Source organism: Parasteatoda tepidariorum, chromosome 6 (assembly GCF_043381705.1).
Source record: "Parasteatoda tepidariorum isolate YZ-2023 chromosome 6, CAS_Ptep_4.0, whole genome shotgun sequence".
Lineage (NCBI taxonomy): Eukaryota > Metazoa > Arthropoda > Arachnida > Araneae > Theridiidae > Parasteatoda > Parasteatoda tepidariorum.
In genome coordinates this window covers 2,284,398-2,301,656 of record NC_092209.1, presented here as the reverse complement: position 1 = coordinate 2,301,656, position 17,259 = coordinate 2,284,398, and the positions used below count along the sequence as shown (strand labels likewise).

Below are 17,259 nucleotides of genomic sequence, written 5' to 3'. Positions count from 1 at the left end.
TTTTTTTTTCGTTTACATTTTTTTTATAATTTAGTATATAAATTATATCGTTAAAATCGTGATCATAACATTTTTACACAATTTTAAAATCTGTTAACAAAACAATTGTATTGCTTTTAAAATTATACTATTTCTAAACACCATATTTTTCTGAAGAATGAATCTTCTTTAAAATTTCAGGATTTTTTTCGAGTAATTGAGATAATATGTCACATGAAAAATCAAAATTAATCAGTGCAGATAAAACCGCTTTCACTGTATTCACATCCATTCGCGATTTTTCTTTAGTCCAATAGTTATTTATGCCCAAAAATACCCGTTCTACAGGCGCATTGCTGCTTGGCCAGCACATTGCAAGCTCAACAATTCTTTTGATATTTGTAAATGGTATATCGTTTTTTTGAAAATAATTGTTTATTTCGCGCCATTTGTCTGTTATGTGTACGGATTGGTACCATTTATCATCTTTTGAATCCAAATAACCTTCAAGATAAGTAAACTCGTCAAATAAATCGTCAGAATTAACATTCAAAATTGCACATTTTGAAGAGAGACAGAACTGCCTCGTCGAATTCAGACCGTAAAGGCTTACAATCTAAAAGAAGGCACTTCAAATCAGACATATAATCGTTGTTATCGTTCCAAGCTTCTAAATATGAAATCGCAGCTTCATAGAATTCTTTCGACGTTTCCTAATAAGAATCTTCAGTAATGATATTCTCAGCAATCAATTTAGTCAATTCAGGTTTTACAACAAGTCGAACAAATTTGGCATTCTTTCGTGCTTTCAATTTAAATATCAAATCCTTGACAACAGCTCCAGATTCAATAACAAATTTGTCATCGCCTTCAATTTTCAAGATGCTTTGATTAAAAATTGCAGCATGCGAATGCGCAAAAAACAATCATAACTCGGTTGTTTCACTCTCAAAATAATTCTTCAAGATTTTTGGGCACTTTTTTTCAGACAACATAAATTTTTTAAGAGATGAATAAATTTTAAGAATTCTTTCTACAGCAGGAAGTAATGTCAACCACCTAACATGAATGTGTCCTAAAATTTGATGATATTCTTAGTCAGCATACTAGCAAAATTCTTTCAGTCTTTCAATTCGGACTGTGTAAATTTTAAAACAACTAAAAAGTTTAGATACCATAACTTCAATATCTACAGGCAAACAATCAAAAGCAGTTTTAGCGCCATTATGTATAATATGCGCATTACACCGAAAACCAAAAATATCTCTTCCTAACTCAGTTTGAAGTTTAGTATGAACATTTTCTGTTCCTCTTCTTAACAATCCTCCAAAATTAGTGTTAGTATTATCCGCAGACAAACCAGCCATTTTGTCCTTCAATTGGAACTCGAATAGTGCGTTTAATATTTCTGAAGATAAAATCTTTGCAGTTTCTCCTTTAATTTCGTTTAGTGATACAAGTTTATTATTAATTGCATCTTTAGCACAGTCCCACTGAAAATACCGCACTAAAATAGGAAGTAATTTTACGTGATTGTGATTGGAAATATCGTAAGATATTGTTACAAATTGTACAGACTGTAAATCTTTCTTCAATTCAAGAAATGCCCACGGAGAAAAAACATTGACAGCGATAGCTTCGCATTTTGTTTGGGCACAAGAAAATTTCTTGTCTACAAATTTCTTCTGTAAATTTGAAGTACAGTCCATGCTGCGAAGCGATTGGTTGTGACGAATGGTGTGAAATGCAAGCGTTCCTTCATATGTTGCTAAGTCAAACTCTTCTTTGGATGGATCCAGCTTACGACAAAACTGTTTGACGGATTTCGTTTTTGCTTTTGCTGCCAAAGCTTCTTTGTGTTTAATTGTAAGAATGTGATCTGCTATAGCTGTTCGTCCTCCACTTCCAACTGAAAACGTTGCTCCACACATTGTACATTTTACTTTGGAAGAATTATCAGGATTCGGTTCAATAAATGGAAACTCGTTTTTCCAATCATCCAAATAATGGCATTTTCTTTTTTTTTTGTTTCTGTTGCCATATTGACATCTATTTTAAAGAAATAAAAATATTTTTCTAAATATCTTTTACGATAACAAATTATGAGGTTTTCAAAATGTAGAATAATTAGAATTTATAAAAATTAATTAGTCGTAAGTGATAATAACAATTTCATAAAAAATGGTTTTATACTTTATTGATTAGATATTTATAAAATGTTTACCTGATTATAAAATGTTTTAGTTATTTTTCTAAAATAAAACGGAAATGTAGTAATTGTTGTTTTTAGTGGAAATTAGCTAATATTGGCAGTTTATGTAACCCAAGATATTAATCAGGGACGTCTGGTCACCCTAATTATATATTGAGATTTCAAAAACTATTGGAAAATTTTTAAAATAACTGCCGAAAAATTTGCAAAAGACCATGCAGGTTTATGATGGAATTCCTCTTCTTTTTTACAAAAAAAATTTCAAAAATTGGGCCTATAACTTTGACTCATCTATAAGTTGAAGTAAAATATCTAAAATTCAGAATATTTCAAAATCCGAACTTTCCGAACTCCAGAATAGTCCCGATTTGTGAGATTATACTATTACAAATTTTAGTTCCAACTATAGAATCACAGTTTTAGAAAGATGTTTGAAAAGTCATATTCATTATTTTGTTCCAGGTAGTCTCTATTTTTTAATACCTTTTATCTCTATTTGTGAATATGCCTTTATTATTGTTATGTTATATGCCCTTATTTTCAGTGACATACAGACATACTAATTTAAATGGTGATTTTGTTTTAGCCATTTTTTTCATACTTTGAATAAACATGTGTATAGGCTTATTGCTCTGAAAAAGCGTTAACTCGTGAAATATGGATAGAATGTTTAAGTTGTACTATAGCATTACTAATTGTTTTTCTGTAGATCCTTTTGCAGCCTTATAGAAAAAAATTTCTGTAATTCCTTGCAATTGTAATTGCAGGGATTAATCTGCATTGTAACAAAATTTCCTTCATCTTTGAAATATTATAAAATTTACTTGCAGTTTTTACACAATACATTTTTTTTTGTAAAAAAATTTATCTTTCTCTCATAAAAACAAAAAAAAAGTATCTTTTTCTTTACATGCATTTTGATAGGATGAGTCATTCTAGTGGCTGATTTTGGATTTGTTTTCAGCTAGACAAATATTTGAAAAACTCTTTCATCATAAACAAAACAAAATAATATATGGTAAAACAAAAGGCTGTGCAGCTCTTATTTGATGTAAATTTTCTTTATGAAAGTTATTCAATTACAATTTCTGCACTTGTAATTTTTAAGTTAAGATGAAAAAAAAAATTTTTTTAATTATCCAATTAAATAGTTGCAAAAAACACAAAGCTTCTTTGATATACTGATTTTGGCACAGAAAGCAGGTTTTTATATTAAAATTCAAAAACCTTTACCAAGCAAAAGTCAGAAAATTATTTGCAATAAAAACTAAGCAATAAAAGGAAATTAACATTTCACTCTTCAGTAAAAAAAGTAATTTTAACAATACAGTTTAAATTCGAAGTCAATCAGTGAAGATTCCTTCAAGTAATGAGTTTTGCTAGCTTGAAAAAAGTAGCTTCAATAAGACACTTTTTAAATTTTCTGGACATAGTCAATACAATTCTGCAAAGATTTAAAATAATATCTAATAAACTTTTTTGCTTATGAACATTCGAGTATTATATAGTTAATAGAATAATAATGCATAGAATAGTTATAATATTTTAAGGTAGTAAGGCACCTTTTGTGTAAAAGCTGAATAAAAAAGAACGGTTTTTCTAATATTCTGTAAAAAATCTCCTCAACCCTTAAATTCAGCATTCAAATTTTTAATTAACATATTTTAAAGTTAATGGCCATCAGGCCGAGTGTGAAGCACACCAGGGGTTAAGGTCTTAAAGGACCTGGGCAAAACATTAAAGCATTTTATCATGTTAATAGGAATCATGTTTTGTATAACAAAAGTATATATTAAACATTTTTTTCAATCACAATTTTTTTTAAAAACTTTTTTCGCGTTTAATGATCGAAACTTTGACAAAATGTATCAATCACACTTAACTAATAATTTACATTTTTGCCACGGATGACTTAGAAAAAAAAAGTGTTGACTACACTACAAAAATTTAAAATTTTCTTGGAAAAAATTAAAATTATATATCTTTTTATATCATATTTCGTTCAGTTCACTATTGAAAGTGAGAGCAAAGGATATTTTTGTTTTAAATATGAATAATTTGAAATGTGAGTCATAGTGGTAGTTACAATTGAATAATTAAATAGATAATAGTTAAATAAAAGTGAATTTAGTTTCTACCACTTTTTACATTTTTGACCGCCTCTTGCATCCCTGGATTCTTGCATCCCTGGATACTTGCATCCCTGGATAATACTGTGACTAAAATTCTTAACACTATGAGTAATAAAAGGTTAATATTTTTATTTAATTATTACAAACTAATCACTGAATAATTTAAATCAGTTATTTTTTTATCAAACTTAAAGCATTAATGAATTACAAAGACAGAGAACCAACTTGCGAAAAGAAAAGTAAATTAATTTCGGTCAGAAAACATTTTCAAAAATAAACTTTGTTCTTGGCAAAGCAAGACTTAATTCTTTATTTTTAAGTAGATATCCTAATTATATATTTAATAAGTTTTAAAATTACTTGCATTGAAATAAATGTATGGAAAATCAAATTGTTATCATTGAAATACTTGATAATAAAACAGCAAATTATTTTACATACTCTGAGTAAATTTAAATAGGAAGGTGATATGAAATGAATAATTATAATTTAAAAGTTATATTCTTATCTACAAGTACAACTAAGCTGTTGAAAAAAATGTAATATTTCGTTTCTTTGTTTATTCACTTATTCCTTGATTCTATGAGCAAAACATTTATTATCAATGAGATTTGATATCAATGGTTTATTGTCAAAACCTTTAGATAATAGAGTACTGTACAAATAATATATTTTAGATAAATCTATCATTTTATAAAAATGAACTATGATTTATAACAAATTATGATTTTGAAAAAATGAAATAAAATTATAATAACTCGTATGAATTCATATTCATGGAATATTAAAAATCTGTTAAAGATTTAGCAAATGTAAAGAAAATCAGATCTAATCACTACTAATCAATCTTGAATTTTTGGCGGCCCTGTGCGATTGGCCAGTTCACCCACCCCTAAGCATGTCCCCGTTACTAACAGATTGAAATAAATAGAAATTTGATTTACAATCAATCAAAATTAAATAAACTTTCATCAAATTATTTAATACAATGTAAATTTTTTAGTTTTATATCTTATTTCACTCAGTCAGTCACTGATGACTCACAATTTTAGTGTTTTATGAAAATATTTTTCTTATTTAAGTTTTATATAAATATAGGAGACTGATATTATAATTAAAAAATAAAGAATTAAATAAGTGAAAAACCAATTCTTAAAAAGTGTTTATATATATTTTTCTGTAAAATATTAAATACATTTTTCTGTCTACTTTGAAAGGAATAAGAAAGTATTTCTACCTATTAATAGTAATAGCAAAAAATCTTAAGTTAAAATTTCAAATTGATTCATCAAGTTATAATTTTATGAATTTTCTTTTGCAATTGTTTTTTAAAAATCAGTTATTTATCCATACTGTACTGAAATAATGATATGTAAAACTAAAACTTCCTTATGCCATGATGAACACCAAAGAATATATATATATATATACACACAGTAGAGCGCCGATTATCCGAACTGCTCGGGACCGAACATGGTTCGGATAATGAAAAGTTCGGATAATTGGAAAGTTGTTTAAAATCTAGTGTAAATGATTATTATTTATGCATTAACTTCCCTTCGCACCTTTTGTAGGCTTAGGACTGGCAGTACTATCTAAAATAGCTCTGGCGTGTTTAAATTTTTTTTCCTTTTTCAATTTTTAAATATTTTTAAATAAATTTTTTTTAAACTTTTTTTTTTCATTTTGAATTATTTTTATCATATTTCAGTTTTTTAATACTTTTTTTCAATTACTGATTTTAAAACATTTTTTATTATTTTCCATTGCAAAAGAAATCCAGCGAAGATCTCGTTTCAAAGAAGATGCGTTTTTTTAGCAGCCATTTATCACTTATCGTTTTTTTTAGCAGCCATTTATCCCTTATTCTTTTTAAATAAATCAACTGAACTGGATCAACATCATTTTGACGTTCTAGCCAATTCATTGCGAAATCTAATGGATTGCATGCTTCTATATGAGAAGGTCCACTGTCTTGAACTTGATCACCTACTTCTTTCACTTCGTCTGTAGAGTTCCGATTATCATTCAAAATTTCAACAACAATTTCATCATTTTCATCCGAAAGATCTACTGGTTCTGAAACTTCAGTTTCGTTTGTTTTTCTGTTAAGAATTTTATTCCAAGATTTAAGATTCCAAGCACTGTAATCACTAATTATTAACCATAAGTTGCAACTACCCATTCCCCAATTATAGAACTTCAGAACTTATCAATTCATAAACTCCTTCTGCATTCCAACCATTGTAGACTATCAAAATGGAGCTTGCATTCTTGGAAGATAATTTTCTGTTGTAAAGGGCTAAAGGGGTATGTAGGTTTAACTGTATCACAGTACATGTATGTATGGCTACTATAAGAAAACTGCTAAAAAGGTTGTAAATTAAATATGGTCTTCAGATGTAGGGGGTATTATTTATTCTTCTCAATTTAGAAAAATTGTCGATAGGTTAAAAAGTATTCTAAACTTTAAAAAAAAACTAATTCAGACACAGTTCGGATAATTAGACGTTCGGATAATAAGAGTTCGGATAATCGGCGCTCTACTGTATGTATATATATATATATATATATATGTATATATACTTATTCACTTTCTTTGTCCTCCTACAGATCTTTGCTGTCTAATTCGAGAAGATTAGAAAAGGAAGCATACGTCAAGCATAAACAATATTTGGAGAACCCTGACAGAGGAGATTATTTAGATCAACTGCACATGTTGGACAATCAGGTATTTGAATGATGAATGTGTTCACTGTTCATAATTTATGCATCACTAATATTGATATGTATTTTGAGAATCCTCATCAGAAATAAAATATAGTGAATCCTTTTTAAATTTATATTTAAATTATATTTAAAATTAATATTTAAGTGAGAAAAATGAAAATTTTTATCAAAATCTATTGAATGAATGATGCAGTTAGTTAAGTTGACACCATTGGAGAGCCCGGGGTTCTTGAGTTCAATCCTGATTGCTGACAAAGTAACGTGTGTGCATATGCAGCAAAGTGCATGTTTAATCTGTCATGGCATACTTTTCTCTTGTGTAGCAAAAGTTTGGAAGGAAGGGTAGGAGCTCATTTCTAGCATGGTAATTAAAAGTTAGGGTGCTTGCCAAGTTGCGGGAGGATCTTAATAATTTTAATAGAAAAATTAAAACCTTCAAAAAAAATTTTTTTTGTCAGCTTGTTATTCTGATTGCTATTTGTTAACATTATTAAGTGTGTTGGTTCTAATTAGGGATGTTTGAAATTCTTTAGATCTATGAGCATAAAGAACAACTGAACTCCATGAATGAAGAATTGACAATGATGATCAGCTGTTTCAAGGAGACACAGATCATTGCTAGCCGATCCCGCCAAAGGGCATCCTCCCATGACAAAGGGGTCTCTCCCTCTCGCAGATCAGAAGTGTGCTTCAAGCATGCTCAATGGAGGTTGACGGATGCTGATGGTCAACTGGGAATATCAGACTTGATACTCAGCAATTTTTTGTAAGTTTATTATTTTAACACATATTATTAATATTGTGGAGAAAAAAAGCCACTTTCAGAGAACAGAAATCCTTCATGGCAAATGCTTTTTCACCTTCACAAGTAACGTAAAATTGATATAAGTTTAGAAAAGTAATTTCAGATAAACCATGAAAGTTTCAAATGCTGAAAAAATGTTTTAAAAATATTAAAATGTAAGCAAATTATGACCAGATAACTTAGGATGACACAATGAGAAAGTTTTCCTGTTGTTATTTGTTTGCATTTTGATATCTTACTGTAGATAAAAATCTAATGATGGTGTCGCAGTTTTCCATTATTGTCAATACATTTTTATTGGCCAGAAAATGACATGGTAGGATCCAATTTTCCCACATTAATTTTTATATTGGTTATGAGCATAAAATTGATATAAGTCATAAAGTTATTGTTTTCCTATAAATATGTTTGTTTCCCTGGTTTAAAAGCTAGAATTGCCCTGGACTGTTATTATTACGCTTTTGATTTTGTTTGATGTCTAAATTAAACGTTTAGGAGGATTGTTTTTATTATTATTATAAGAATGGCGTAATTCTACGTTGGATAAGCAGATTGTTACATAAAAATTTTAATCTACTCAATTAAAGGATCCCAAACTTTTTGTTATTAATGTCTATTAGAATAAAATTTAATAATAAGGGAAAAATATACTTGAGGGTGCCCCTTGGCGAAATTGGCGACTTATGTTTAGCGCTATTCCTGGTTGCGCGGAGCATCTTGGTAACAGGAATGGCGGCCAAAACATAATGATTTTTCAATAAAACGTTGGAAAATTTAAGCAAATCATCGGCCAAAACTTAAAATTAACCCAATATAAGTAAAATGAATAAATTCAACGAAATACGAATCGAAAATGGCGTCCATAATACCGGACTAGCGGTGACATTTTTTTCTATCCCTTTTTATGACTGCCCACATACCAGATTGACCAGATTTAAAAGTAACCTTACCAGCCGGTATCCAACGTAGAACTAACGGACCTCTNACCGGACTAGCGGTGACATTTTTTTCTTAAATCCCTTTTTATGACTGCCCACATACCAGATTCAAAAGTAACCTTACCAGCCGGTATCCAACGTAGAACTAACGGACCTCTGAAATTCCATATACCGTTGAACATTTAAAAATAACGCTAAAATCTAAACCAATCAGAATCACAATTGGGTTTCAACATCGCCAAGCTAGGCGATCACAACTTGGCAAGAATCAAGGGACACCCTCAAATATAGTTTACCCAATAATAATTTTATTCAGTTAACATTGCAACTCAATATACTATTTCTTTTTTCATTTTTTTAAAAATTTCTATTTAACTTTCGGTTGCTTTAAAATTAGTTTATGTTTTTCGCCAGATTGTTTAATAATATTATGTAAAGTTAATTAAGTATATATAACACATTTGCTGTTTAATAATTATATCAAAATGGTTAAGTTACATACCATTTTCAATATGTTTTTCTTAAAATTTTTCCATGTTTTTTTGCAAAACGTTACCTAATAAGGTGATATTACAGGTGATATTTTAATAAAATAATGCCACTTTCAGTTTTAAGTTGTTAATTCGCGATAAAAATAAGATATCAAATCATAATAATTGTAGAGAATAATATTAGGAATGATAAAGAAATATTTATCTGTAAATGATGAAAAAAAAAAACAATTTCTTAACCTCATCAATTTTCTAGTCATAAGAATGCATTGATACCATTGAAAAATCGTTTTACACCTTTTTATTTAGTTGTTTTCCTGAGAACTAATAAAAAACATATTGGTTTGAAAATTATAAGTCTTCTCAAACATAATTATATTTTTATTCTTTTAAATTTTTTCATACCAATATTTATTGCAATAAATTTAAAAAAAGTATTAAATTAAGCCTAATGAAAAAAAAATGGAATGATTTCAGGTGCTTAGATATTAGTATGGCCTGGTTTTACTTGAAATAGGACTTAACATGACATAGTTTAAAAAACTACTCTCATGCATAACTCTAAAACAACTTTTTAGTATTCATTTTTTTAATATATACCCTTATAAATAAAATATTTTATTAATAGAAAGAAAAAAAAGATTTTTTTTAGCGTAGTTGAATATTTAGCAAGATTGGCTCACAACTGAATATGTGATGCATATCTAGTAGCAAAATATAAAAATTTGTGATAATTTTTTCAATGTTTTTCCCAAATCTCTTTATTTACTCTTTTTTTTTAAATATATGAAAAAGTATAAGAGTATTTGAAATATGTGAATTTTTTTTAAATATATGAAAAAAAATTGCAAATCTTAATTTCTGCATTTAATTTTGTAATTCAATTTCAATGAAATAATTAAAAATGGAATACAGATTAGCTTCATAAATGTCGTTGGCCTTTGACAATCTGAAAATATTTTTTAAAAAACTGACCCAGATTTGCAAGAATTGTCGGGTCCTGACCCTGTTTTTCAAGCCCTGTTAATTAATACAATCAGTACTTACATTATAATAAAAATGTTTTTGTTTTTATTATTATTTTTTTATTTCTTGATTTTTTCTTTTTTTAAAAGGTAAATAATCAGCACTGCCACAGGTAGTATATGTACGATGAACAATCTTACTATTTTTATGGTTCTTAATTTTTCAAAAGAGTCCTTAATTTTTTTTTAACATGCCGTAAATTTTTGCTTTGTAAAAAGACTAGGAACCTTGTATTATAGTATAATATGAGACATAATATTTTTTAAGGAATACATACTTTCCATTTATTTACAATGTATTTTTCTATTTATTCACCTTTTATGGTTTTATATTTATAAATTATGATTAATTATTATGGTTATATATATCAGATATTATAGAATTTTGGTTTTTTATTTTTTAGCTATGATTATTTTTTTTTGCTTATTTTATTTAGTTAGTATCATTTTCTTATTAAAAAAACTGTGCTTATCATGTTTCAGGTATTCCAAAGTTGCAAAGACAGATGATTCGGTTGAGCATCTTTTAGAACTTGGCTATGTAAAGATGTCTAATCTCCTACCCAATCAAACATACAAGGTAAAAACCATTTCTAATTCACTCCAAAATATAGTTTTTTAAGCATTCGCTTAATAGGTACTCTGTAATCTTCACCAATACATACACAATTCACTGCAATTTGCAGTAACTGTTACACAAACTTTTATTTTTACAAACTCCCTTTCTTCAGAAACATATTCATTCTTCAGTTAAAAATAAAACAATTCTCTTTTTGAAAAAAATATTTATTAATTTTGATCAGTAATTCTTTTTTAATTTTACTTAAGTTTATATAAGTCAATAAATAATTAAAATCTATCCACTTCTCCACTAACCTAAAAAAAATATATAATTTGGAAAACTATTTTTTAAATGTAGGATAATAAAAAGATTTTAAATAATTTGTATCTTTTGTAATGTTAAAATACACATGTATAATATTTTTCCTTGTATATAGGATGCATTTTTTAAATGTGGTTTTTCTTTAAATCTAATATCTAAAAGATTTTTATGCTCTTTTAAAAAGGTGTAAAATGGTTTTAATAGTTTAACCATGAGAGAGATTGATCCTCTTCACTTAATTTTTTAAAGCATTTGATTTTTTATCCTTGTCTTGTACGTAGGTTAACATCATTCTTGTATAGTAATTTATCATCTTGTATAGAGTATTTTTTAGTGTAAATAGTCACTCATCATTTCATCATTATCTTGTTTTATAATTGTATACTAATTTTATTCAACTTCAACTATTAAAGTTTGTTATTTGTTATCAAAATTAATCATATGTCATCCACCAGTGTCTCCTGCCATTTTTCAGTCCTGTTTCTTGTCTTTTTTCCTCTTGCCCATCTCCTAAATTATTTTTTATAAATTATTGATAAAATAATTCATGTCTCATTAATTCCAATAAAACAGTTAGTTCTAGCTTCAGCAGCAGACACCAAGATTATGTATGTCTTACTTTAAAAGCCAGATGTTTAGTAAACTTTGGTTTCTTAGGTATTGAGAGTACAACTTACGATTTACCAAAGCGGCTCGCAAAACCTTTGCGGTAAAACTTATGAGTTATCAATACCTTCCAGTAAAAGCCCAAAACACAGGATTTTTTTAACTATTGCCACAATTAGTTTTAAAAGTTATCGAACTCTCTTCGCTAGTTATCGAGAGAATTTTGCATTAGTTCTGCTTTATCACATGGGGTCATAATTATGAAGTGGCATAAATACTGGATTGTTTTTTTAAAATTTCTTATAACTCTTTGAGAAATAATTGCAAAGACAGTTCCATCGACATAATCTTAAATAACACCTTATTTTGATCACTTCTTTTGTCTATATTTGCAATTAAAAACATTAAAGTGTGTTTTAACCTTTTTGAGACACACTATATTCAGTGTACTGTGCTTTTCCTTAAAAGTGGGCAGTTGACAATGGTTAAATTGTTTTTGCCAAATCAATCACTCAATCAATAAGTACGGCTGTTTATTTTTTTAATGCAAGGAGTGATCAAATGAAAAGGTACGAAACGCCGTAAAAACGTAACAGTTAAATATTTGCATATTCCGCCATGGGAGAACGTAGCAAGACATCTCGAGAAGCGATTGAAGTCTCTGACTGGGATCGGAGCATGTGCGGGAGCCCGCATGCGCAGGAGAGAGCAGAGGCTCTTATCAAAAGCGGCGTCCAAATTATGCGGCAGTCCGTATGAGGAATAGAAACTCGAGCACAGAAAAACCATTAATTCCTATGTGTACTGTGAGATACTCCGACGCCTACGCAGGTCCATCAAGAACAAAAGACCAGGGCTGCTCACGGAGGGTGTGGTTCTGCTCCATGATAAGGCGCGTCCACACGTCTCCAGTGTCACACACATGGAGCTCGCTAAGTTCAAATGGGAGTCGTTGGACCTTCCACCCTACAGTCCGGACATGTCGCCCTGCGATTTCCATGTGTTTGGTTCACTGAAGAAACACCTGAAAGGGAAGCGCATTTAACTCGGAGGACGTACTCAAGGATGCTGTGACGGACTGGGTCTCGTCGAAATTCTATCATAAGTAATCCATCAGTTTGGGCTTTTATGAGAACGTAATATCTTTTAGGTATTACCACAAAAGTTTGGTTAAATTCCAAAATGGAATCATATTAAAAGATACTTATTTTTACCCATCCACTTTGGTAAATCCTAGGTTCAACTACTAAAAAGCAGAATATACCAGACTTCGGGCTTTTGCCGTCCCCTATGCCATGGTTCAAATTGTCAGTTTCTTGTACATGATTAAATTACTTTATAAATTTTAGTAAAATATTTGTCTTATTCTTCAATAAATGGATAAAAGCAATATCTCTATATAATATAAATAGATATATATTTTCTTAAGTTTCCTAATTATGATTTTAAAGTTTTACTTTCTCAAAACAACTGAGTTAATATTAAATATTCATGCATTAAAGATTAGTTTATGTATCTATTAATTTTCATAATCAAAATCTATTAACTATTAGCCTTTTGACCTTATTTTTGTATTAAATGTTATGCCAATTACAATTATGCAAATATTTTTGTTCAGTTTTATTTAACTTGGAGGTATTTTATTTTTTAAGTTGAACTCTTTAAAAGAAATTAATGAATCTAGGAATTTCCACCAATGAGATGCAATGCGCACTTCTAATTCTCAATAATGAAAAGCATTTCATTTTCTTTTCACATAGATTTCTCCTAAATAGCTATTGTAATTTACTGATCTATTAATTATAATGAATAGAAAAACTTTTAGGTTGTATTGCAACCAACAGAAATGCAGTCAAAGATTCCTCTAGACCGCCAGTGCCTGTTAAGAATATATTGCCGTGAGAAGGCTCCAGTGGGAGGAATTTCAATTAAAGAACATCTGGAAGTGAACCTTGTACCTATAACCATTGGACTCACTGAAGCACTCTACAAGGCTATGTTGAAGTTCTTTTTCCCAGGAAGAGACACGGGTATGATTAATGACTCATCTTTTTTATGCCATTTTCAAGAACAATAATTGAACTATAATCTGTTATTTTTCATAAGGTGAAATTAATGGTTACCACCAACCACGGGACGATTGAGTATAACAAATTATGATTACAAAATTGTAGGACAATTGCCAATTTTTGGTTGTTAATGCACTCCATGTGCATTTAATAACTACTTTTTATTGAATATTCCAAATTTTTAAACAATTTGCACTCTGAATTTATTTTTGTCAATTACAAAACCATCTGTGTTTTAAAAGGCTATGGAGGTCAAATTAGGATTTTTAAATTGTTCTTCCACATGTGGTGAGGTTAAAAGTCTTTTGAAAATACTGTTATACCTCCTTCACCTCTAAACAATTACAACCTCCAAAGAACTGCCATAAGTGTTTGGAACTAAACGTCTTCCGTAGTATATACATTAGGTGAACCTCTAAACAGGGATTTCTGAATATAGCCACGACTTTGTTCCAGTCAACTATTTTTCATCTCTAGCTTACAATAGTTTTAAATGATCATAGCTAAATATGCTTTTCCTTCACATTCCATTCATTTTTATACAGAAGTTAATCATAGAAATTACTTGACAGTTAATTTCGGCCTATTACAAATAAAATGAATTCTTGATGCATCATTGGGCCACTTTCATCTCATGCTTTTCAAGAAAGTTACTCCTGTATTCGTGAAAGTAGTGCAATAATTTGTGAAATTTCACTTTTCCTTTGTTTGATTTCTAGACTCTGGTTAAAGTGTCTGAAAGACAACTGTGATAAAGAAAGAATAGAAATATGAGTGACAACGGCAAAGAGAAATTCCTTAGATTGAAGTTCACTACATAGACTGTGAAAAACGTGAACTAATGACGTGTAAAATAAAAATAATCCGTATTGGACCAGTATTTTTGAAAATTAAATTTGCTGTTTTTTTAAAAAAAATTTTATGAGTATTTTGGTAGATTAAACCTACTGTTTGTGAATTTTATTTATGGAATAATCAATATATAGATAACTCTGAATAATGGTAACCACATCGATCATATTGGCGCAGTCCCGCAGGAAACCATTAATCAATTTTTATTCTACATTTTACTTGTAACTTTAAATTTTTGATCTAATCTGTATTATCCAAAATATTGAACCGTTTCCATACTTTTCAACTCCTTTGTATATTCACAAATATTCCAGTTTTGTAAAAATTTCTTAATCTGTCACTACTTCAAGCAAATAAATTTTTTGGAAAGGAATTTTTCTATATCATCATATCTGGTTATTCTTTCTAATTTTCTTTATTCTCATTATATGACACTTATTTTATTTATTTAAACACTAGTTACAATTTTTGTTTTGTTGCTCATTACTTACTTTTCTTGCTACTCAATACAGTATAGCTTTTTATTCTCTACACTTCCAAATGGCATGCTTAAGAAAATAAACATATCTCAAAATGTGCCTTTTTAATGTTCTACTCAAAAGAGGAATTTCGTACTTACTATTCCTCACTTTCTTTAAAAACATTAAATATAATTTTTACGAGACTAAATCCCGGATTTCAGGATTGGGGTGGTTCGGTGTATAGATGAAACTTTTCAGGCGATCTCTTCATATTCAGGACTCTTAAAATGTTAAAGTGATTTTTAAAAATCTAAATTCGTAAGTCTTATACCACTCTTATAAATGTATAGGAACTGTGGTAACCATGTGAAGACAACTACTGACTTTAAAAATTGTTTTAAAAAACTAAAAAAAATATGCAATTATGCGAAAAAAAGGTTGAATTTTAAAAAGTGATTTAGGAAAATGCATGACATCCTATTGCAAGCTTATTGGAATCCATTAGTTTCACCTTTTAAAAAAGAACAATGTTCATAAGAGAAGTTTAAAAAATGTAATCAATTATCTAGTCTCTTAAGCAAGCATTTTGAGCCATGTCCAGAATAAAAATCTCATCAATCCTATACGATTTGATTTCCGCTTTAAATGTTGAAAAAAAAGAAAGGTTAAATCTTTGTCATTAATTATATTTATGCAGAGAAAGGAGATGATCACTCAGAAGATGAGGAACCTGTCTCTTCATCTAATAAGAAACCATTCAAACAGAAACGATCTGCAACCTTTTATGGGGAGAGAGATGATATTGAAAAAATGAAGGCAAGTCAGTTTTTTACAATTTCTTATGCTTTCTCAAATATATATATTTTACTATTAAATTAAATTTAGGTATTGTGAAAAAAAGTCTAGAAATGTTGTAATTTAATGACAGGAAAATAGTGTCTGTTTTCTTGTTCATTCTAATATTCATTATGCTTTGTTAAGTGAACTTGTTTTTGAATCGCAGTCACATTTTTGAAACGTTATGTTTTTAAATTCTAAATTGAGAAAAGATTTTTACTGTTAAGTAATTAAGAATTTTTTCTATATGACTGACATTGTAATAATGCACGTATGTACAATATGTAAATATATGTATGTAAATAAAATTATTCAACATTTGTTAAGTACTACTAAAATTCAGTGTATAATTGCTTTAAAAAAATAATTGAATGCGTGTTATTCAAATTGAAACTAATATAATAACACATAAAAACTAAATTCAAGGTAATTATTAACGCAAATTTAAAATTAGCTTCTCTCGAGCTAATAATTCCTTTTTTAATAACTTTTATTTTTAACTATGTAATGGGTATAAAATATATTAAATTATAAAGAAAAGGGCTGAAACTCTAAAAAGGTTTTTAGCCACCTAGAATTAACAAAGATTTTGTTTAAAAAAAAGTATTACCCAGATAATGCTTTTTTTTATTTCCAAATACCTGAAAAATATTGTAACAAGACTGGGGGAGATAGCCACTCTAAGAATTAATGAATAATAATTATTATACAATCAATTATTGATGCTAATAATTCTAAGATTTGTAATAAATATTTTTAAGAAACATTTTGCTGCAATGTGGTCGAAACTATCTTATTTTAAATCAAAATCAAATTTATATTTCTGCAAAAAGAATTCATATTACAATAGCTTGTTTCAAACTGTTTCTTGGATTCATATATTAAATTTTTCAAAGAAAAAAAATTTTTTTTTTCTGATATAAAATGCTGTGTTTAATGGTCCAAAATGTTTTTGAAATTGAGTGAAAAACTTGTTAATGAATTTCCTGACCTTTCAAATTCATTTTTATTGAAACATAGAGTTTATAGCTACCAAAATTTCTGCCATGCTGCAGAAATTTCTTACTAATAGATAAATTAATGCACACGTTTGTTTCTTAGGTATATTTTTCTAATTGCATTCTGACATTTTTGTTGTTAACATCTAAAACAAAAACCTTAAAAAATTTAAAATAAAAAAACAAAAAATTTTTTTTTGAAGTTAACAGCTGGCTATTTAGTTAAATTACAAACGTTAAA

At 28.5% G+C, this 17,259-nt stretch overlaps 1 protein-coding gene across 1 annotated transcript in view; it reads left to right on the top strand.

Annotated features, from left to right (window-relative positions):
* Positions 1–17,259, top strand: part of LOC107444531 (bridge-like lipid transfer protein family member hobbit) — a 105,902-nt gene that overhangs the window by 81,631 nt on the left and 7,012 nt on the right. Inside the window, exons 43-47 of the mRNA XM_016058688.3 lie at positions 6,937–7,054; positions 7,587–7,819; positions 10,796–10,892; positions 13,627–13,831; positions 15,881–15,999. Coding sequence (XP_015914174.1) covers positions 6,937–7,054; positions 7,587–7,819; positions 10,796–10,892; positions 13,627–13,831; positions 15,881–15,999 — 772 coding nt within the window. The remainder of the gene's footprint in view (positions 1–6,936; positions 7,055–7,586; positions 7,820–10,795; positions 10,893–13,626; positions 13,832–15,880; positions 16,000–17,259) is intronic.